The 23,126-nt window shown below is 35.4% G+C and overlaps 2 protein-coding genes across 5 annotated transcripts; both read left to right on the top strand.

Moving 5' to 3' along the window:
• Positions 1 to 1,993: 1,993 nt before the first annotated feature.
• LOC125470176 (tRNA pseudouridine(38/39) synthase) lies at positions 1,994 to 15,813 on the top strand. Of its 4 annotated transcripts, none has more exons than XM_048568803.1 (15): positions 1,994 to 2,288; positions 4,477 to 4,536; positions 6,780 to 6,894; positions 7,278 to 7,350; positions 7,575 to 7,620; positions 7,697 to 7,807; positions 8,822 to 8,909; positions 10,097 to 10,193; positions 12,762 to 12,822; positions 12,927 to 13,057; positions 13,593 to 13,710; positions 14,308 to 14,431; positions 14,516 to 14,623; positions 14,721 to 14,795; positions 15,542 to 15,813. In XM_048568803.1, exons 1-15 carry the CDS (start codon positions 2,211 to 2,213, stop codon positions 15,583 to 15,585), a joined length of 1,329 nt encoding a protein of 442 aa, XP_048424760.1. In that variant the 5' UTR covers positions 1,994 to 2,210; the 3' UTR covers positions 15,586 to 15,813. The 4 variants fall into 4 exon arrangements, with proteins under 4 accessions (XP_048424760.1, XP_048424758.1, XP_048424759.1 ...); XM_048568801.1 differs by having other exon boundaries at positions 14,721 to 14,864; XM_048568802.1 differs by lacking the exon at positions 4,477 to 4,536 and having other exon boundaries at positions 14,721 to 14,864.
• A 3,234-nt stretch (positions 15,814 to 19,047) lies between these two features.
• Positions 19,048 to 21,895, top strand: LOC103942358 (probable F-actin-capping protein subunit beta). The gene is made up of 8 exons (XM_009352545.3): positions 19,048 to 19,304; positions 19,471 to 19,541; positions 19,864 to 19,977; positions 20,182 to 20,264; positions 20,353 to 20,426; positions 20,551 to 20,670; positions 21,294 to 21,389; positions 21,586 to 21,895. Exons 1-8 carry the CDS (start codon positions 19,176 to 19,178, stop codon positions 21,664 to 21,666), a joined length of 768 nt encoding a protein of 255 aa, XP_009350820.1. The 5' UTR covers positions 19,048 to 19,175; the 3' UTR covers positions 21,667 to 21,895.
• Positions 21,896 to 23,126: the final 1,231 nt, after the last annotated feature.

The following is a 23,126-nucleotide window of genomic DNA, read 5'->3' as shown; positions in this document are numbered from 1 at the left end:
TCACCAGCTCACTCTGGTATTTAGGCACTATTAAGTTTAAATTTATTCACATTTTCCCACATCATCACACTTTATGACTTCGTCACCTTCTAGTGTCAGCCAGCACAGCTTGATTTGGAGTCTTAGTGGACATTCCGGATCGAGATGTGTCAAGTTGTCAATTGAGATCTACAAAAGGTCCACCAAAGTCTAGATGTAGTGAGAATACTAAAGATTTGCTAAGATTTTAATGAATGGCGATTTGATGGATTTGAGAGTCGTGGTATAAGTACAAACGCCACCAAGAATCTTATCCTCCACCCTCTAATTTCTTTCTTTTCACCTAGTGAAAAACATGCCAACCTCGTTTTCTTCTCTACCTTCGTCTTCGACTTCATCTTCTTCATCCTCATAAATTATGGAATTTTTTTTTTTTTTTTTTTTTTTTGCAAGTTCTAATTGTAAACAAATATTACGAATTGCTGGTGTGAATTTCAATGTTTTTGCCTTTTTATAACTTGAAAGAAGAAGAACAAATCTCAAATCCCAAGTTCAATATTTCACCAAAAACATCATAGATTAGCCAGAAACCTGGACATGATCGAAGCTCCAGCGGTTGAAGAGCTTCACGGCCTACGTTGGTTCCAATACAGGAGTAGCAATGGTTGCTGTACTACCGCAAGTCAGCAACAAAAGTTGGAAAATCTGAATGCTCTAAACCCTAGTTGATTAAAACACCTCCAACCATAAATGAGAATCCTTAAATTTGATTACTATATGACAGGGTCTGCCTCAAATGTTCCAAATTTTGAAATTAATTATGGGGTTTAACCCATATATTGACACAAATCAAGTTACATAAAAAATTAGAAAAATAAAAGTAGGAAGCAAAATAAAAGGATGTAAATCACTAATTATTAATCACATTAAGAACAATATTTGTGATTTTTTTATTTTCAATTCCGAAACCCAACTGAAAGTTGGAGAGGTTAATTTCAACTGCATGATTTCATAAAAATAATCCCATGACTTTGTGTGAGATTCCAATATTTTTTCAAAATCCTAGTAAATTCAAGAAAAAATCCATACAAATTCATAGAAATTTATAATAAAAATTCATATAAATCCGTCAAAATCTATATGGAATTGTAGAGTGTATTAAAATCTTTTAAAATCAATCACCTAAAAGAAATCCATTAAAATCCGAAATTCAAATTGACTACACCCCTAAGTTAAATGATATGAAAGTTGATAATTAAATTATTAATTAAGTGTTAATTAACGTACTTATTTTTTATTTATGACGCATCATTTAATTTGCAAACTTTGGTTAGGTTTGGTTTAGTTCAATTTTCTTTTAGTATTTTCAGTATGGTTTTTTTTTTTTGGTATGGTTTTGTTCGGTTCGTTCTTCCCTTTTTTTTATCATTTTATAAAACTTGATCTTTCTTAATATGGAATTTAGAAATGAGACTTGCATTGGTAAACTAATAATAAGAAAATAGAAAAAGTAGAAGGTAGTTGTATATATACAAAATCATATAGACCAATCATATTCTATCAACAGTTTCAATCGCTAAGAAAAATGATGACCATAACCATTCCAAAAGCAAACAAATAAAGAAGCTCTTTCAAGTTCCAAAGCGCTCTAAAACTTTACCCTGTAAACAATGAAATATCCTCCCTAATTGAATCAAGTATGCTTCATCAAAAAGATCTAGGCTTAGTTTCAAACTTGGTAACAAAGTTTCACAAAAGAAACATCATAGACATACATTCATAGAGTATAAAGGGATTCGGTTTAATTCGCTGAATCTCCAAAATTGAAATAGTAAAGTTCGGTTCAGTTTAATTTTTTTTTTGTTCGGTTTTTATTTTTATTTTTCGATTGCAATTTGGTGTTTGGTCCTTTTTTTTTTTTTTTGTGGGTTTCAATTTTTTGAACCCACTGTTATATATATATATATATATATATATATATATTTTTTTTTTTTTTTTTTTAGAACAATGGGCTAGCAACGTTTTTTCAATTACGTCTCGGCCTGGCGAGAATCGAACCTAAACACTGCCACCCCCTCCGCAGTCCGTCAATCCCCATACTAGCCGCCACCCCCGGCCTTCTGCATACCAGGCTCCATCATCACCCATCACCCACCAACCCACTCTCTGCGGGAAGTAGAAACGACCAAAATCATCAGAGGAACGAGAGCCCCCATACCAATCGGTTGACCATGTCCATGGAAGTCGCGGACAGAGACCCCATCACCAACCTACAGTCCCTGGTCGACTCCCTCAAGCACAGAGTTCAGGTACTCTCTCTCTCTCTTATTTTCTCTTGTTTGGTCAGTGAGAAAATGTGGTTGAAAAAAGAACCTCAAATGACCCAAATCCCGTCGATTCTATGCAGTTTTTTCATGAAAAATCAAGTGATTCTGGTAGATTCTAATTAAACAATGCATTCTGTATTACTATAGCTTATAACTGTTGCTGGTTTTGTTGCTTAGAGAACAAATCTCCGCCTTGATTATGGTTAATTTAATTACTTATTACTGCATTATAACATAATCAGCATGACTCTCGGCTATTTATTTGCTCATTTTCCTTGAATAATCGAAGCTTAAAAATAGTGGATGTCTTCGCTTTAAGTTCTTGTCTTCGTTTATCTTCTTTTTGTTCTAATAAGTTCTCATGTAAATGCAATTCTAGTGTATTTAGATTGTTTCCCTATTATATTTTCCCGTGTTGCGCTTGTTGGGGGGCGAGGTTACTAAAATCTGACTTACAAGTAGTGTCAGTATGAAGGCTTGCAGGTCGGGTATCACCCATCATGTTCTGAAAGTCACTCTGTAGGTATAGGTAATGTATGTTGTGGGGATGATGGTAAGTTGGTAACAATTTAAGTTATGCGAGAGGTAAAGAATAGCCAAGAGAGATGAGAGGTTGTGGGATGTGGGTATGAAAAGGAGATGAGCCCATTTGACGAGGAAGGGTGGAGTAAACTGGAAACTTCTTGGGAAGAAAATGAACTTATTGTTAGTTCCATTTCTAGTAAACAAGAGTAGGAGTTGGGGGACAGGAAAGAAGACAGAGAGAAAAACTAGGAGTGACAATTTTGAACACCGCATGATAATTTGGCTTTGACTAAGTAGGTTGACTGTTACTTTGCGCAAACCTAGTGTCAAGGAGGAATATTTCGATTCTGGTAAAGTAGATTGTTAGTTTTTGAAGAATCGGAAATGATAGGTTTGGCCTAGAAATAACAGGAACTTAGTCTTTTAAGTTTCTAGATCACCATACCTGTCTGTCAACTCAATCACAAAAGTTTGATGGTCAAGTCAGTTGACATGATTAATCAAATTGGTTCGGTTAGGGTTGACTAGAAATCTGGATGCACACCATATGGCATGACACAAACTCGCCGCCCCCGAGTACGGTGAGGATTGGAGAGCTGGAAAATTTGACATTGAAGATCAATTATGTGAATAATAGTGCTAACCGTGCACGAAGATGATGACACCATGAAAATCATTAGTTGGAGCTTGAGAGGACTTTCTTAAGTCTAGGAAGTGAAATCTAATAATAATAAAGAAAAATGAGATTTGATAGAAGAATTGTAGAAGCTCATGTAGAGCTAGGTATAAGGAAAAGGAATTTATTACCTTTTTGGGAAAGTCTAGGGGAATTTTAGTTATATGGAACACACAAGGTTTTCTGGTCGAGTGAGTATTGAAAGAATTTTTCAGACTCCACTAAGCCTAAGGTGACTGATTGTTGACTTTAGTGGTAGTCCCGAGTTCATGCCCTTCACTAACAGAGTGGGGAAGGGACATTTTAATGTGGTTAGATTTACATCAGAAGAGTCTAGTTAGGGAGAAGCCTGAGGGTGTGAGTGATTTTAGTGCCTTTGCAAAAGAAACTAATTTGGTTTAGAAGGTAAAAGACCAAGATAATGTCACCCTTTACTTTTTAGGTTACTTTTTCTTTTGTAGTTTCTTGTTTCACATCATTTGTTTATGGTGATATCACTGCATGTTTGGTTGCAGAGGTGCCAGTTCAATGCCTCTGCAAAAGGAGGAAGATAGGACGGGGAGGATGAAAAGTTAGAGAAAAGACTTTGGTCTCATTTGTTTTAATGGTGACATCGTTGTGTAAAAAAAAAAAGGGGGGGGGGGGCGGCTTAATCAAGCAAGATATTGATAAAAAAAAAAAATTCAAGCAAATTTGAGGTTCAAATAGAACTATCATAAACTCAATTTGTTTTCTATGGAATGGCATTACTTTTTGTTGCCATTTTGGTCTGTTTTTAACTAGTTTTCTTTTGGTGGTAGATGCATATAAGGCCGTGATAGGTTTTGTATTGCTGAAACCTAATTTTTCAAACACATTAGTTTTAATTGTTTTTTGTAGTCATTCCATAATCCCAGATTCATTTCTAAGTATTACTTTTGTTTTAACAAATGTATAGTTCTATTAACTTATTTGCAACTAAAAATCCAGGAATTAGAGGTTGTGAATGCCAAATTGTCATCTCAACTTGCAAATTGTTGCTGTCATGAGGTTTGTTATCTTTTGCTTAATATTTTGTTTTTCCCATTGTTCTTTTATATGATAAAATCAGATACCTATTTTACTGTTTAATCTTTGACTTTCTTAATAAATATTAAATCCTAACTAAACTCTTATTTTGAGTTAATCGTAGATGTTGTAGCACAATGGAATATTTGGTTGAAAAAAATGTATAGAAGAAAACTAGAGTTGATAAACAACTATGGTTCTATTATATACAAGTACAAAGAATCCACGAAAATGTCACCTTTGACCAAATTGTATTACAATCAATCTCAAAATTTGTTTCCTCAAGTTTTTTTTTTTTTTTTTTTTTTGAACTATGAAATATCATTGTTTTCACTATACATATCTGCTTTTTCCATAAAGTTTATATTTTCAAAAGCATCTAAAACTAATGTACATCAAGGTACTATACTTGTGATTTTGGGATATCACATGTAGCAAAATTCACTTTCTAATATTTTGATGTTACCCCTAATTTTGCATTAGGTTTTGTACAACTTTATATCACGTATATAATGAAACTTGGGGTATTTCAAAGTTTGAGGGAAAGGATAGGGAATCACGTGCCAGTTGTATCTCTTGCATTTCAATTAGGGTTATTATACAAAATGGTCCCTGAGATTTGCATGATCAATAGAAATGGTCCCTGAGATTGAAAATCAATAGAAATGGTCTTGAGATTGTCCACCATCCATGATTTTGGTTCTTCCATTAAAAACTCTTTGGGCAATTTTCAAAGCTTCATAACTCAATCGATTCTTAACCAAATTCAACGCATAATATTTCAAAATGAAGATAAGAAAGTGTAGAACAAGATTATACCTATTTTGAAGCCTAATGATTGCCGGAGATGGCCGGAAAATAGCCTGAAAGGTGACTGGTCTGCAGGAAAATTGGAAAACTCACCGGAAACTGGGTAAACTTTAAACATTCATAACTTCTTCAATACTCAACCAAATCGAGTGATTCAAAAACGAAAATAATACATCTTGACGAGATGAAGAGAATGGTACCTTTTTTGAAGGCTAACTCATCGTGGTTTGGTCGGACAACGGCTTGAAAGTGTCTAACCATTTTCAAGCAGTTTTCCGGCCAAACCACGGTGAGTTAGCAATAAAGAAAGATACCATTCTCTTTGTCTCGTCGAGAAGTACGATTTTCATTTTTGAATCACTCAATTTCTTGAGTATTGAAGAAGTTATGAATGTTTAAAGTTTACCCAGTTTCCGGCGAGTTTTCCGGCGGACCAGTCACCTTTTAGGCTATTTTCCGGTCATCTCCGGCAACCATTGGGCTTCCAAATAGGTATAATCTTATTCTACACTTTCCTATCTTCATTTTGATATATTATGGGTTGAATTTGGTTAAGAAACGATTGAGCTACAAAGCTTTGAAAATTGCCCAAAATCGTTTTTAACGGAAGGACCAAAAATCATAGATGGTGGACAATCTCAGGGACCATTTCTATTGATCATGCAAATCTTAGGGACCATTTTGTATAATAACCCTTTCAGTTATTATTTTCAATAGTTTACTCGTTAGGGTCAATTGCATTTTGCACCCTTGTCGTTTAGGGCATATAACAGTTGTCCACCCTTAAAGTTGCAACTATTCTACCATTAGCTCCTTTGTTCGTCAAACTGCCAAGTTAATCAATATGTTCTTTATTAAGATGAACTCAGTGGGCTTATATTTTGCTCACAAGGCACTAGGATGATGTTGAAGGGCCCTTCTTCGAGATAAGGTTTTCCTTGAAAAAAAAATTATTATTTGCTGCTGTCCATATAGTATCTAGTAATCCATGTCTCATCAAACTGGACACCTTGTAAGTAAAAGCGGGCCAGCTGAGTGCTAAACAAAGGTTAACTTGACTAGTTTAATGGAGGGTCAATGTTGTAATGATTCATAACTGTAGGGGTTTTTGTCAATTTTTAAAACACAAGGACCAACTGTCACTGAACTCAAACCAGAGGGTAATCAATACTAACTATTCAAGGGCATTGCTGGTAATTTCTTCAAAAAGGTATAGTAAACCCTTTAGATATGCAGACTAATGATTAAATGAAGGATTAAATTTGACACATGATTTTAGACAACAAACACAATTCAAGAAAAAAGGTGCTGTAACTTTAACCAGAAAAGTAATATCTCCTTCTTATTGGTTTTACTTTTGCTTTTGTTTGTGTTTATCTTTTTGGTTATCTGAAGATGAGCATGTTATGATGCAGAAAGAGAAAAAGCCTGATGGTTCTGTAAGTTTTGATAGTTCAGTTGAGAAAAGCAGGAAATCAAACTCTGGAAGTAAGAAGACCACCAATGAGAAAGTAAAAGAGACAGTGCCAGGTTTAATTCTTTGAATTTACTTTTCAAAATAAAAGTAATAAAACTTGTGGCATAAGATGCCAGGATAACCCAACCTGACTAGTTGATAACCGTAAATATATTTTCTTAAGGTCCTTCAATCTCTCTCTCCATCCCACTCTTTTTCACTCATGCGGGTCATAGTTTTTTTCTATGTTTTTTCAATAAACTGGTGCATTGACTCTTGCATAAGTACTTTGTTTAATGTTGTTGTCCAATTTTTATAATTCAGTAGTAGTTGTATTTTAAAATCAATAACATGCTTCTTTTAGGAAGCTCTCCTTTTGAAAAGTCTATTCTGGTTAATGACTTTTACAGGCACATGTTCATATATTCGAATTTTAAATCTCTATGTTTGTGCACAGGTCATATCACAAGGATCATGAATTACCTCCCTAAGAGATATGTTGCTCTGAAAGTCATGTATTTTGGGCAGAGGTACTTTCTACAACTAAGATGAATTTATGTTGAAATCTTAGCTTTTGCCTTTCTTCTTAAGAAAGAATATCATTTTTCTCCTTTTTCTTCATTATCATTTATGAGGAATTAGGCAAGATTTCTAGAATAATATTGCACGTCCAGTAGGCTAGAAAGAACCGAATACCGTTATAAAGATCATGGGATGTAGAAGGCCTTTTGAACTCCTATGTGCTACATTACAGGTTTTATGGTTTTGCTTCAGAGGCACAAATGGATCCAACCATTGAGGTATTGATTCTCATATTACTGCTCCTATTTTCTAACTTTTACCTAAGTCTCATCTTATGCTCTGGAAAATATGCAGTCTGAAATTTTTAAAGCCCTTGAGAAGACAAGACTTTTAGTTGGTGACAAGAAGGAATCACAATACTCAAGATGTGGTAGAACCGACAAGGGAGTATCTGCTGTTGGGCAAGTAAGTTGATGCAAAATCTTTCTATTTAAGTTTTGGTGGTTGGTGATTATATAGTTGGAATAACTGTATACATATTTGTTGGGTATTCTTATGACTTATTAGTTGCGCATTCCTCAATGGTAGGTTAAACTGAACTATGCTGGAATCATCTTTTGAATCTCATGCTGTAATAGTTGAAAGATGCTAGAAGTAGATTACCAAATGCTATCCTAGATAAAGTCAAGATTAAAATATGGATGTCGGGGGAATATATTAACAAATGACAATGATGCTAATTACCGATGTATTTATATATTCAGGTAATTAACATTGTTGTCATTTATTAATATATCAGTGACAATATTGGTAAAAGTTACAGAAATAATCAAATTTTCTTTTAAGAAATGCAACTGTTAATGTGAAACCAATCAATAATTCATCAATTAAACCTGTAAACTTCACAAAATAATATATCTTGGATAAATGTATGACGTGTAAGGTGAAAACTAAAAACAATGTGCACTACGAATGTATGTATGTATGTGTGTGTGTGTGTATATATATACATATATTTGAAACTTGAATATTATGTGCAAGGTGTATTTTTTTTTAATTATTAATAAATTTTAGCTAATACTGTCTCGATTGTTATAAAAAGTGGAAGAAGGATGTTTTTGCACGTAGTTTTTAAGTTTCAATGCCATGTATCAGGGGCTTTTTTTTTTTTTTTTTTTTTTTTTTGGGACTTAAATGTCGTGTGTCAGAAATATACTATATTGCATTTTTGCAGGATTGATTGGTGAATTATTGGTTGGTTCAACATTTCCACGAGTTTCATTCATATTCCCATGTTTTAAAGAATTTTTTTGTGGTCATTTTTGTAATTTCTGCCACATATCTGCAGATGGAATGAATTACTGATGTCTATATTTGCAAAGAAAAAGAATAGAACCTTGCTTGGTACCAGCTTTGATGCTACGATTTTTATTTCTTTTAAATATGATTGTTGAGAATGTGGAAATTTTTTTTCTGCAGGTTATCGCTCTCTATTTACGATCAAACCTCAAGGAAACATGTGAGAATAATGAAGATTCCAACAAAATCGTTTGCAATGAGCAATATGGTTAGCATGCTTTTTTGTTTTTGATAAGATATAAGAACTTTATGGAAAAGAAAAATGAAGTACAATAGAAGATGTGCAAGCAGTCCACATATGACTACGAAAAAGCATGCAGGCCAAACCAACTACAAACACTAGACTAGAAAACAAACCATAAATGCAAAATTTCGGTCCCCGTATAAAGAAGAAAAGAACTTAAATGATAGTTCCTAAAATGTTTAATCAATGCCAAGCAGAGGATAGATCTACATTTATCTCAAATAAAGGACATCTCTGCCCTGTTCCAGGATGATGTCCTGAATAGGATGGGGATGCTGTTCACATTAATTTAGACAGGTTTTGATCAAAGATCGGAAAAAGCGTGGCATAAGCCTAGTTCTGTTGGATCAGGGCTGTAGCGTGAGCTCACAATTCATACGGCGGAACAAGCTAGTGGAAACTGCAAGGGAGCAAAATAATTTCTCATTCTTTTTAAGAGCGGGAATAGGTCATAAGGCTATTCTATAAGCTAAACAAAGCCATACAACCTTATGGTAGCCTGGGTTGTACTTTGGGAAAGTGCAATAATACTGATACAAGATAATTTAGTTATTTGGTTATATGTAATCATGATTACTGTTGCCTGAAAAGGAAAACGAACAAGAAAGTAAACTGTATATGCTTTGATGCAAGAATATTGCCTATGGGCGGAGGATTGCTTTTACAGGCATCATAGGACACTTGATATGAGGAATGGCAAGATGAATGATTCCTGGTATTTGGTTGAACTGGTTGGATCTCGAAACCAATCGTCTAGGGTTGAGTCTTGGTTAGTGCATACCACGTGCCAATTTGTAGATTCATTTGACGAAGGTTTCAATCTTTAGCAGGCAAAATTGTTGAATATTTTTTTTGTAAAACTCAAATGGCATGGCCTTGAGTTGGGGAAGTATTTGTATCTACCACCGGTCTACATAAGCAAAAAGTTTTTTCAGTGGAATAAAGCAACAAAAAAGGATTCTAGCACTGTAGTTGAGATTTTGAAGCATAGATTTTATTGTGCTAAAACTTGAACCATTGAACCATATGTGATTTGTTTTGCTGGCCCGGTTTAAGATTTTTAAATACCATTTGAGTTTTAGATGAATTTCAACTAACCACATTCCACTTCAATAACACATGCTCCTTTGTTTTGTTCATGCTTTTCTCAGAAGGTGAAATCGATTACGTGAGGGTGTTGAATCGGGCTCTTCCAGAGGATATTCGAGTTTTTGGCTGGTGTCCTGTTCCATTGGATTTCAATGCCAGGTTTGTCTACCTTCTATGAGATTTGCCACTATTTTGAGATGATAATATTAAATTATTCTGTTTGTTTGCAAAATCATCTTTGTTTTTTTTTTTTTTTTAGAGGAAAAGAACTAATCTTATAAACCTATTAAAATGACAGTTGCTCTGTGGAGCTGATCCTTTTTATGGTGTTTCTTTAGTGAAACTTGTGTATTTTGACTATTTTCAAGCATTTAAAGATATGGAATGAATAAAATACCAGTAGGCAGTTACAACCCAGTTAAGTTTTCTTGAATTTCCATGCCCTCTTTGAATTAATAGCCACAAAATGGAATTAGCAGTTAGCTAGAGGAGCATTCTCCCCCCTTGCATCCAAGTTCAAGTTCCTCTCCCTGTAGCCTAGATTAATTTACTGTATAATATCACTTGTATCAAAATAGACACAAAATGGATGTACACGTATTGATATTAACTAAAGTGTTTGGTATAGTGATCTTATAAATTATTGGACAATGAAAATGGCATTGATTAATCAAATAAGGAGACTCTTACCTCTATTTGTTAAGTGTCTTTTGTTATGCCATAACTCAAGATTATCCATGTGTTTGTCAAATGGTATGAGTCTGGTTAAAGTTTCTTGGAGCTTTCTTTTGCATAAATCAATGTTTTAAAGAACTCGCCTCGGGGCGCGCCCAGGGCGCCCTTGAGGCTGGGCGGAGAGGCAAACGCCTCAGTTTTGCTGGAGTAGGCGAAATGCTTCGCCGGAGACGCCGAGGCGGCAGAGGCGCGCCTCAAGGCGTCTGGACGCCTTGTCAGACCTTTTTTTTTTTTTTTTTTTTTTAAAAAAACCACGCTGCCACGCCGCCATCACCCCGCCACCGTCACCTCAGCACCATCAGCCCAGCCCCAGCGCCGTCAGCAAGATCCCAAAGGTTAGGGTTCCTGAAATTAGGGATTTAGTTTCTGGGGAAGGTTTTGCTATAGAGGGGTTAATAGTTACTTCGTTAGACAGAAAAGTTTTAAATCTGCCTCTGCATGCTCTGCCTAACTAAGAAGTTTTCTGGGGTTTTCTGGGGAAGGCTTGTCGAAGGCTTTCTGCGAATGAGAGAGAGAGAGAGAGAGAGAAAGAATCACAGTAGAAACAGAGAGATAGACCCACAGTTTTTAGACAGAAAAGGTTTAAATCTGCCTCTGCATGCTCTGCCTAACAGACCCACGGTTTTTAGACAAAAGTTTTCTGGGGAAGGCTTTCTGCGAGAGAGACAGAGAGACATAGAGAGGGAGAAGGAAGCAGAGTAGAAACCAGGGGGACAGCCCACGGTTTTATTGGCTGCCATAAACTGTTTTGCATTATATTATACATGTACAATTAATGCTCCTGTCATAAATTGTGTCCGTGTGCCATAAATTGGCTGAACCCAAATATTTCTAAATGTTAGGCCTAATTAGTGGGGATTAAAGGGGTATATAAATTAATTAATAAATTGTTAGAAATTGTTGGAAACTGTGGTATATAAATTAATTAATAAATTGTTGGTTCATTAATTGTATGCATGCATCTATGTTTATTGTTTAGGGTATTGAAATGTGGAATATGTTCGGAAGATTCTTTTGATGAAATGATGACATACCCGACAAGTTCATCTAGAGTTGGCAATTAAGAGGATGATGTTGCCTTTTATTTAGATGAAGAGGATTAGATGAATGATTTATATCTTTGTTGTATTTTGATTTATATGAAGATGATTTGGATGGATGATTGTTTTCTTTGTTTGTATTATCTTTTGAATGATGAATTTGGGTGATATTACCTTTGAATGATGAATTTAAATGATATTATCTTTTAAATGACTATGGATTTGAATGAAAAATTGAGAATGGATGTTTATTTTACATAGTATTATTTTTTATACAATTATATGTATAATATATAAAACATATATATATAAAAAAAATTAAATCCTGTAAGGCTTCGCCTCACGCCTCACGCCTAGGCTGGGCTTCGCCTCGGACGCCTCGCCCACGCCTCACGCTTTTAATACATTGGCATAAATGCTAGCGGTATATTCAATTATGTGCCAAGTAAGTATTAACCTGGAATTCTGGAGGACAATTATTTGTAGCAATAAAATGGAATTTCTTAATTAAAAAGGTCAAGTTCAGCTTATTAAATGTTCTTACAAGGTGGATTTCATTTAAATCTTCTTATTAGGTGTTTTAGGTCTTCTAATCTATCATGTTTTAGATGGTGGATAACTGAAGTTTTGTAGCCTGTCACCTGCTTGGGTGAACAAGTCTTGATTTGTTTCGCTTTAAGATGTCATGCATTTTTCAACTGATTGCCATGATTGTCATTATCAAAGTTTGGGAAGAATTTCAGTTCATCTGAGGATAGCTGAGTTATGAACTTCATTATCTGTATAATTGCAAAAAATATTCATATTTATTCTCTGATGCTTATATGGTTGAGGCTTTCTAACAGTTCACTGTATTCCATAACTGTACTGAGTCCTGACCCTCTTTTTTGTTAGGTCACTTTAATGACCTTATGCATGAGAGTAATTTGTTGCTTTCCTTGGTCAATTACAGGTTTAGCTGTTTAGGGAGGGAGTACTATTATTTATTTTGGGGACAAAATCTGAATCTCTTGGTACGTAGTTCTTCTCTTTTGGAACGTTTCGAATGCATTTTCATGCTCCTAGATTGGAGTTAAGAGAACACAAACGTGGTTTTTTCTGGTTCATGTTTAGCCAGGCTATGGAGAGTGCTGGTAGGAAATTTGTTGGTGAACACGACTTCAGAAACTTTTGTAAAATGGATGCACTAAATGTACACAACTATAGGCGAAAAATCACTTCATTTGCAGTCTCTCCTTGTGATGTGAGGTTGACATGGGTAGCTAATTTTTCTGACCCTTTTCTCCCTTTTATTTTTTCGTTTTTACATTTAGTTGATTTGCATTACCCTAATTGCTTAACTTTGACACAACTGAGATATGCGCAAGTATCGCGTTCACCAAGTTCTGTGAATATTTCATTTTTCTTCTCAGTTGCTTACTTTTGCTCAATTTTGTTTTTTATGCATGTAAATGTGAGTGCGGACTGTACTTGAAAAAAGAAAATATTCGTTTATAATTGGCCAAGTTCAATTGCCCTTTATACCTGATCATGGCCGTCAAACTTGTATTTTTTGTTTTCTTGTATCAGTGATTCAGTTGTCGTTTCCAGAAAAAACTTAGTTTCTTTTTGTTTCTGCAAATCTTTTTTCCAACTGTTTTGTCTGCTACTTTCGGCATCATCTTTTGAATGCATAGTTCACTATCTGATTTTATCAACATGCCAAAATGAAGAGTTTCTGTATTGAGATTTTCCTGAAGGGATTGTTGGGAGGTTTGGTTTATAATATTGCATTTATTTTCAGGTTTGACGAGAACCAGCTTTGGGCAATTAAAATTAAAGGTAGTGCTTTCCTCTGGCACCAGGTCAGATGCATGGTTGCTGTGCTATTCTTGATCGGCCAAGGTCATGAATCTCCTGATGTGAGTATCAAATGTCGTTTTGATAGATTGATTGCTGGAGTATGGGTTATGCTTGTTTAAGTGTTAAGAAATGCAAAAGAAAAACATAGCACCTCAAAATTATCAGTTTTTTGTCTCTCTTAAAACCATCATACTGGTGTGCACATAAGTCTGAGATGTATCCGAAATTGCTGTAAATGTCAGCATTCTACTAGTGAAGGTAACAGTAATCGGGATATTATTTCACACATGCGAATGATTGCATCTAGCCAGATGCCTCTTCCTAACATCTGCTTTCTGAATTCCCTTAATATACTACTCCAAAGATTTCCGTGAAAGCTAAAAGAAAAGTATTCAGTTTGACAATCAAGGTGATACTGTTGAGGATTTTCTGTTCATAATAAAGATTGTTTAAACAAAAACATGCCCACCATTGGAGTTTGATTTGGAAGTTCCAGTGATAAGGAAACCACTAAGATCGACCCGTAGCCTGGGTTTAACCGCCCATGGCAGCATCTTCCTTTTGCTTTGAGGACACCTAGGCTTGAAATGCCCTCTACTTAAGTTTTCACTTTTGTTACATGAAAGTAACTGAGATTTAAGTATTTTAATTTGTAGGTGGTTGATGCATTACTTGATACGAGCAGAACCCCAAGAAAACCTCAATATACCATGGCCCCAGAGATCCCATTGGTTCTTCAGTCCTGTGAATTTGAGGGTCTCAAGTTCACTTGTTCTTCAGGTACTTATATGGTTGCTGAACTATAAACAGCCCATGCTATGTCTCTATAACTTCTGAATGTGTGTTTTTCACGTGTTCCTCTAGATGCTGGGCAAGCGTTGCGTGTACACTTGGCAAAAGAATGCCAAAGTTATCATCTCCAAGCTGCAATCTTCCATGAGGCTCTTCGGAGCTGTTTGCCAATAGAAAAAGGTGCTGAAAGTAATGTTCCTCATATATTTCCGTTGAATACTATTAACATTTGCTGTATACTTATTGCCTATTTCTGGGACCACCTTTGTTTTCTCAGATCAGAGTTCCTTGGAAAATAGAACAATCAAGAAGAAATGTGCCCATGTCCCTCTAGTGTCGCGGCCAACTGAGCGTAAGTGCTACCGTCTCTTTGTAAACCGCATAGAACCGATTATTACAAGAAAAGTGGAACGTTGTGCAGGTGACATCCTCATTAATTAGTTGGACAATGTTAGGATATACTCTATGGTGGCTTGCTTTATGTTATACAATATATAAAATGTGCTTTCAAGAGTGTCTAGCTTGCATTGTGTTCTCTGTGACAAGATTATCATGATTTCTCATGTTGCATGTGGTTATCATGATTTCCTTCACCCCGTACAAAAATAAATCAATAAACATAAACCACCACATCAAAATGGGTTGTCTATGTGGTTGAGGCTGTTCAGGGAAGCTCGTTTGAGTCAGGCACTTCTGGTCTCATGTACTGCTTTGTTGTGTGAGAGGTATCCGTTTTCTGAGGGAAAAGGGAATGGTGCTGGGAGGCGTTTGGTAATGGCTGTTTTTTGGTGTAGCTTGGGTGGAAAGAAATAGAAAGATATTGTACTTTCGAGTGAGGGAGGTGGGTGATTTGTGGGAGATAGTCCGATTTTGGGTACCTTATGAGCATCGGTATCTCCAAAATTTAGGGCTTATTCTGTATCGATTAACCCGCGTTTTCTTAGTATTGATATAAACTTTTGCAGTTGTTTGCAGTTTCCAGTAGTAGTATTAGTCCTTACTAGCATTATTCTCTGTTTGCAGTTGTTTGTGTACTTGCATTAGTAATATTTTGTAACTTCACTCATCAAATTATAACTCTTCCTCAATTGATCGCAGCATCGTATGACGAGAGACGTGCCAAATTAAACTCCAAGGCGTAGAGACTGAAGAGCTTAATGATATTGTTATCTTGGAGATTAACAAACTAGACCTTATTCTGGGATTTGTATTAGTATGTTGTATTAGTAAATTAATTGTTTCGTTACAAAATGTTGTTCAACGATTTTCTTTCGATGTATAATTTCTCACAATTGGTTTTTTCTATTTTTCTGTGATTGTAAACTGAAAAACTTGTTTTGATAATAGTTTTCAACTTTTAGTTTTCTAAATGGTGACAATAAAAATTGAAATGTAAGAATCCTAAGCTTTTGCTTCTTCACTTTTGTAGCCTACTAAAAGGCTAAAAGCACATGGACAAAGAGTGTAGAGTGTGTAGACCTTTTACCAACTACTTGGGCCGGCTTCTGCTTCTGGGTCCGGTTCACATGCCATCCTCAACTCTTTTCACAGGGACGGTTTTTTTATTATTATTTTTTAGGGTTATTATACAAAATGGTTCATGAAATTCGTACATGATCAATAGAAATGGTCCCTTAAATTGAAAATCAATAGAAATGGTCTCTAAGATTGGTCATTCTGTTAAAAACTCTTTGGACAATTTTCAAAGCTTTGTAACTCAATCGATTCTTAACCAAATTCAACCTATAATATATCAAAATGAAGATAAGAAAGTGTCTCGAACAAGATTATACCTATTTGGAAGCTCAATGATTGCCAGAGATGGCCAGAAAATAGTCTGAAAGGCGACTGGTCCGCAGGAAAACTGGAAAACTTGTCAGAAATTGGGTAAAATTTAAACGTTCATAACTTCTTCAATACTCAACGAAATCGAGTGATTCAAAAATGAAAATCATACTTCTCGACGAGATCAAGAGAATGGTATCTTTATTTACTGCTAACTCGCCGTGGTTTGGCCAAAAAACAGCTTGAAAGTGGCTAACTCGAAAATGGTTAGCCATTTTTGAGCTGTTGTCCGACCAAACCACAACGAGTTAGCCTTCAAAAGAGGTACCATTCTCTTCGTCTCGTCAAGAAATATTATTTTCATTTTTGAATCACTCGATTTGGTTGAGTATTGAAGAAGTTATGAATGTTTAAAGTTTACCCAATTTCCGACGAGTATTCCAGTTTTCCGACTAACCAGTTACCTTTCAGGCTATTTTCCGGCCATCTTCAGCAACCATTGGGCTTCCAAACAGGTATAATCTTATTCTACACTTTCTTATCTTCATTTTGATATATTATGGGTCGAATTTGGTTAAGAAACGATTGAGTTACAAAGCTTTAAAAATTGCCCAAAATCGTTTCTAACGGAAGGACCAAAATCATGGATGGTGGACAATCTCAGGGACTATTTTGTATAATAACCCTATTTTTTTTTTTTATGGTATATTCATGTTTATATCTTGCAAAACAACGCAGAGTTGGATGAAGACCTCAACCATAGAATACAAGCTGGATGGATGAAGTGGAAGAGTGCATTCGGCGTGTTGTGTGATCGTCGTATGCCATTGAAGCTCAAGGGAAAATTTTATAGGACAGCAATAAGGTCAGCAATGCTTTATGGCACGAAATGTTGGGCAGTGAAGCATTAACATGTACATAAAATGGATGTAGCGGAGATGAGAATGCTTCGTTGGATGTGTGGGCACACGAGAAAGGATAAGATTAGGAATGAGGATAACCAAGGTAAAGTAGGAGTAGCCGAAATTGAAGGAAAAATGAGAGAAAATCGATTATGGTGATTTGGACATGTGAAACGAAGCCCTACTGATGCCCCGATTAGAAGATGGGATTACGTGACAGATGTTTAGGGCTGAATGGGTAGAGGAAGACCTAGGAAGACTTTGGAAGAGACTCTAAGAAAAGACTTAGAGTACTTGAATCTAACGAAAGAAGTGACACAAAACCGAGCGTAATGACATTCTAAGATTCATATAACCGATCCTACTTAATAGGAAAAAATTTTATTGTTATTGTATATTCATGTTTATTTTACGTTTATAAATTGATAGTCAATTACTTCTCTATCGTTAGATTACTCAATATTGCATTCAAAATTTTATTATGAATTAGTTTAGTGTTTGCCACTTCATCTCAATTCTACCTCAGTTGACTTTTGGCTTACTATACCCACAACCACAAACTCAATTCTCCATCGAGTGGGTCTAGTCTATCAATCTTTGTATACGACTCATCTAAGTACAACATGACGTTTTTACTTTCTTAAGTGGCTCTTGAGCTGTCCAATGACAGATACAGACGAAATAATGGATGAAATTTTGAAAATCGGACAAAGAGTGATGGTTATTTATAAAGTCATGGGGAGTGATTCACTAATTAAAATATCATAGTGGAAATTAGAAGTAGCATACAAAAGGGGGCAACTCTCTCATTGAAATATCAAATTTGAGTCACATGTAATATTTCTCCTCTTTATGCATCTTGAAGTTGAAACTAATATATAGCCAATATTTGAGTTTTTTTTGTTAGATTAATCACCGATAAGATTCGAATCTATGCTGTCATGCAAGAACTTCACTTCTTTCCACCACTATGGTAAGTCACTTGCAAAATTACTTAGTTTTAAAGGTTAAAAAAGTCTATCATATCGAATTCGAAATGCCATACTATTATTATTACTTAATATTCATATTTCATATAACGCGAAGGCATAGTGTTCTTTTTTTCTCTCAAATCAAATAAAACCATACAAAATGAGAAATAAAAAACAATAAAAACATGGCTTTTTTTATCAGCACCCCATATAATGTTGAATACATCCCACATTAAAATTTAATATTAAATGACTAATATACCCTAATATGCATTGACAGTTTTGACCTTATAAGGTTTTAAAAAAAATTAAAAAAATACTAAATGCACCCCAAATGACTTTTAACATGTATATCATAAGATTATTTATCTTCTTCGACTCTATAAACCACTCTCACTCTCCATTGTAGAACAAAAAGCCTAACCAATGAAACTACAAACCCGTTGATTGAGAAAAATTATTTTTTACGAGTACAACATGAAATCGATATTTAGGAAGCTTCACCTTGTTCAAAATGTACCTTCATAAGTGGTGAAGTTTAAACTTCATTGGTCTCAGATTACAGTATCGCCTTCTTTCGTAAAGAAACTTTGACCGTTTCACTTTTGTAAGGTTCCCCAAACATGCAGCTTCTGCCTTCCTCTATTTGTACCTCTCTAGCAGTAAGAAAATCTTGGTATGACATGAATGATTTCGTATCAACGGCACATAGCATAGAAAAAGAAAAAAAGTCATTGTGAAGAGTACGGAGGATGTATAGAGAAAATATAGGGTGTGTATATAAAAACGTAAGGTGCATGTTGAGAGTGTAGGTGTGAGGGTATTATGAAAAAGCATTTTGAGGTGTATTAAAAAAAGTTTTAATTAAAAAGTAAATATTAGGTGTATTGAATATTTGAAATGTATTCAACAATATAAAAAGCCTAAAAAAATTCAGTGTGTGAGAGAGATTTGGAGAGGGAAACTCGGGTCAAACGAAGCAAGGCGCCTCTTTTCTTTTTGCCTCGCTTCTCTGGAGTTTTATCAACCCGAACAAAAAACCAAACAAAAGGAAAAGAAAAGGAAAGAGGAAAAATGGAAGCGGCGATGGGACTGATGCGGCGGATGCCTCCCAAGCACACCGAGACGTCTCTCTCCGCCCTTCTCTCCCTTCTCCCCCAGCACTCCTCCGATCTCCTCTCTCAAGTCGATCAGCCTCTCCAGGTTCTCCACTGTTTGTTTCCCGAGAAAATCCTGTCCAATCCAATCCAATTTTCACTTTTCAGTTTTCTTTCTCTTAGGGCTTCATAACAATCTCAAAAGAAACGGAAATGTTGTTTTGAAAATCGAATTTTAAAGTGACTCTGTTGCTCTGATTTACCAAAAGCAGGTTTTGTGCGATATGGAATACGGGAAGGAGTTCATTCTGTGTGAATATAACAGAGATGCAGACTCTTACAGGTAATTCAGTTCTTTGTCAACTTTGATGGGTTCGTGTGAGATTTTTCATATATTATGCTTCAATTGCCACATTTTTGGGGGACATTTTAGAGGTAGCAGATCTGGCCTTGATTTGTGAATCTGGATGTTTGGTATATTTTTATTAATTTAATTTGGTTTTTTTGGGTTTTTATGCAGATTTAATTGATGTGATTAGTGAAATGCATGTATAACTATGTAAACCAGTAGCGTAATTTTTTCGTATAATTGCTTTTGTTCTGTGAATTTCAATTGTCTATAGTTTTTTTTTTTTTTTTTTTTGTGCTCCTATGTTTCCATGTAGATCACCTTGGTCAAACAAATATCATCCGCCACTAGAAGACGGCAGCCTCCCATCTTTAGAGCTGAGGAAACTTGAAGTTGAAGCCAACGACATCTTTGCCATTTATCGTGACCAGTGAGGTTCTTTACTTACCTCGTTCTTGCGTTATTCTTTGCAATGGTTTTTCTTTCCGTTATCTAATTTTCAAAAAAGAAGAAGCAATACAAGAAGCAAGAATGTGTAGAAAGTATCCTCGTGCAATTTATTTTAGCACAATGATTCAGTTCTTTGTTTCATTCTGAAGATTTAGTACAGCTTGATTGACCGGTAATTTGGTAGGTATTATGAAGGTGGCATTTCATCAGTTTATATGTGGGAGGATGATAACGAAGGTTTTGTAGGCTGCTTTTTAATAAAGAAAGGTCTGCTGCCTGAACTATCTCAAAGCACATAAAAATTATCTTCTGTTATATGCATATTTGCTGATTTCAATTATTTGTGGGAATTTAGATGGCTCCAAGACAGGGCAAGGTCGGCGAGGTTATCTGCAGGAGGGGGCATGGGATGCTATACATGTGATTGAGGTAAACTCTATTTTTCATGGAAGGAACAATGTAGATCTGTAGTGAAGGTGTTCATGCCGTCCTGACACTCCCTCCCTTTTCACACTTACACTAATTGCCATTCTGGAACTTTTTTCTTACATAGGTGGGTCCGGAGGAGGAAGGAACCGCTCATTACCGTTTAACAAGTACTGTAATGCTGTCTTTGACTACAGATAATGAGTCGTCAGGCACATTCAGTTTGTCTGGATCAATTAGACGACAGGTAATCATAATCGATTTTAATTGTGGAAACAAATTTTTAAGAGGTACAAAGAAGTCAGTTTGGTGAGAAATGTTCTCTTTCGTCACCCCTATTTCTTCCTTTTCTTCTCTTTCTAAGAATGTTTAATTTTTCATTTGCAATGTCTAGAATTTTCAATTGTGGGCACCTACTATATCCGAATGAGTAATTCATCCATGTGATGTGATCTGTATATGTTTTGATATGAGTTGGCATGGTCTAGCTTCCAAATTGTTCTCAGAGATCAACATTGAAGTGATAAGCATGTTTTGAACGGGAGGATTAGGGAACTATTTCTCTTATTTTTTTGTTGCAAATACACATAATTTTTTAGCAAGTGAATGTGCTAGTGAACAACTCTTCTGTCTTCTTTGATAAGAGAGGAAGAACTTGATGTGCACTAAGGACAGTGCTCTGTAATCTCTGTGGATCAACTTTAGGTGTATCGTGTTATACTGATGGACCTGATATGGTTTAAATTAATTAAGCAAAAGATTTGTAGTTTGAATGATCACCCAAAATCCATTTTTCTATGCTGCCCTGCATGTACTATTTGTACGATATCTTGGGATGGATCAAATAGTCCCTTCTTTTTGGCTTTGTAGATGAATATGCACCTGTCAACTGAAGAAGGCCATCTTTGTAACATGGGAAGAATGATTGAAGAAATGGAGAGCAAGCTGAGAAATTCACTGGATCAGGTACTGTGGTTCCTTACCTGCGTATTTTACCATTTTTTGTGCTGCTCTATAGTTCTGATTATATGATGTTTCAGCAAGTTATTGAACTAAGAGTCATGGCCCAGGCTTAAACTTTAGGCCATCACCTCTGAAACGGCGGAATACCTCTTAAACTTTATCTGTGAAATTTTAAACTTTCATTTTTCTGCTACGGCAGGTTTATTTTGGGAAGACGAAAGAGATGGTTTGCACATTACGACCACCATCTGAAGTAGTGATGAGACTGCCTGACAGCTGATGAGACGTATTCTATAGGCTACCAAAAAGGGAGAATACTAGTAATTCACTAGGAGTTGGTTGTCAAATTGCTTAACTGGGTGATTGGGGTTTCGGTGTACTTTGTGTGTGTGACATTATTTGTTTTTGAAATCTACTTTCATTTTGATTTGTTCCGCTTGGCCTTTCTGCCGTTGCACAGCGGAGAAGATGGCTGGATTATCAATCGAAAAGGCCTCATGTTTCTTTCATTTGTGTTACTAGTCGGTTATCTACGCACAACTACACCAGATCAGACTGTTGTCGGGTGCAATCGATGGAGTTGCAACAACCAAATCAAAGGTTGCATCTAAGCAGAGAGGTCTCTTGTACGTGTGGTCCAATTTTGGGCCCACAGAAGGAGATGCAAAGTGAGTTTAAGTTTCGAAGTATATCAATGCACTGTGTAACAACGAACTGATTTGTAGGACTTAAAAATAAGAGTGTAAATACAAAATAACAAATAATGAAGAAATAAAAAATGATAAAACCAAGTAACACATGCAGGTGGCCTTTTATTACAATGGTGAAAAGGTATTGAGTTTTTGCATGACGGTGTGGGAACAAATTTCATAGGTGATTACTTTTAACATCTAATCTAACAAAATTTATCGTTAGATAAAAGAAAAAGGTAAATTACATAAAACTACCGCAATTATTGGGTCGGTCAAAGTTTCACACCCTATCTTTAAAAAATTTGAATGTCATCTCATCTGCAAATTTTTTACAATTTCATACATTCTATTAGTTTTTTGTAAATTCTTCCTTTCAATAGTGACGTGACTTGAGACGGAACCCACTCTCTATTAAAAAAACTAATAAAATATTAAAAAACTAAATAAAAAATCATTTAATTTTTTTTTTTGCATTGGGGACCCACCCCTTATCCCCTCACCCGTTCTTCCCTCTCCTGTCTTCCCCAAACCCAAATCCCACCCACCCTGCTTCCGTCTGGGTGGGATCTGGGTTTGGATTTGGGGAAGATGGGAGGGGAAGAAAGGGTGAGGGGATGAGGGGTGGGTCCCCCATGCAAAAAAAAATATATTAAATAATTTTTTTTTAGTTTTTTTAATATTTAATTAATTTTTTAATAGAGTAGGCCCAGTTTCAAGCCACATCATTATTGATAGAAAATTGACGGAATGTATGAAATTGTAAAAAATTCATGGATAAGGTATGACATTGAATTTTTTAAAGATGAGATATGAAATTGTAACTGACCTAATAGTTGAGGTAGTTTTATATATTTTACCAAAAAAAAACAAAGAAATAACAAGTGAAAACCAGCAAAGAAATAATAATTTATCATAGCCACCACCAAAGACATAACAAATGATCATAACCAGCAAAGAGAGATCAATTAATAATAACCAAATGAATGCATGAATTAATGAGTGAAAATTACACGGGATCTCTAAAAGCCAATTAAACTTCATCAAAATT

Source organism: the organism of the source record quoted next, unplaced genomic scaffold (assembly GCF_019419815.1).
Source record: "Pyrus x bretschneideri cultivar Hongxiangsu unplaced genomic scaffold, Pyrus_bretschneideri_v1 Contig49, whole genome shotgun sequence".
Taxonomy (NCBI): domain Eukaryota; kingdom Viridiplantae; phylum Streptophyta; class Magnoliopsida; order Rosales; family Rosaceae; genus Pyrus; species Pyrus x bretschneideri.
The sequence above is the reverse complement of the archived record's forward strand: the minus strand, read 5'-3'. Positions and strand labels throughout refer to the sequence as shown.

Excerpts from the sequence above, each read along its gene's own strand:
- LOC125470176 (XM_048568801.1), top strand. The coding sequence starts at position 2,211 with ATGTCCATGGAAGTCGCGGACAGAGACCCCATCACCAACCTACAGTCC. Across the intron at positions 8,910-10,096 it reads CGTTTGCAATGAGCAATATG|AAGGTGAAATCGATTACGTG; the intron begins GTTAGCATGCTT and ends TGCTTTTCTCAG. Across the intron at positions 10,194-12,761 it reads CCATTGGATTTCAATGCCAG|GTTTAGCTGTTTAGGGAGGG; the intron begins GTTTGTCTACCT and ends GGTCAATTACAG.
- LOC103942358 (XM_009352545.3), top strand. The coding sequence starts at position 19,176 with ATGGAAGCGGCGATGGGACTGATGCGGCGGATGCCTCCCAAGCACACC. Across the intron at positions 20,265-20,352 it reads CTGCTTTTTAATAAAGAAAG|ATGGCTCCAAGACAGGGCAA; the intron begins GTCTGCTGCCTG and ends GTGGGAATTTAG. Across the intron at positions 21,390-21,585 it reads TGAGAAATTCACTGGATCAG|GTTTATTTTGGGAAGACGAA; the intron begins GTACTGTGGTTC and ends CTGCTACGGCAG.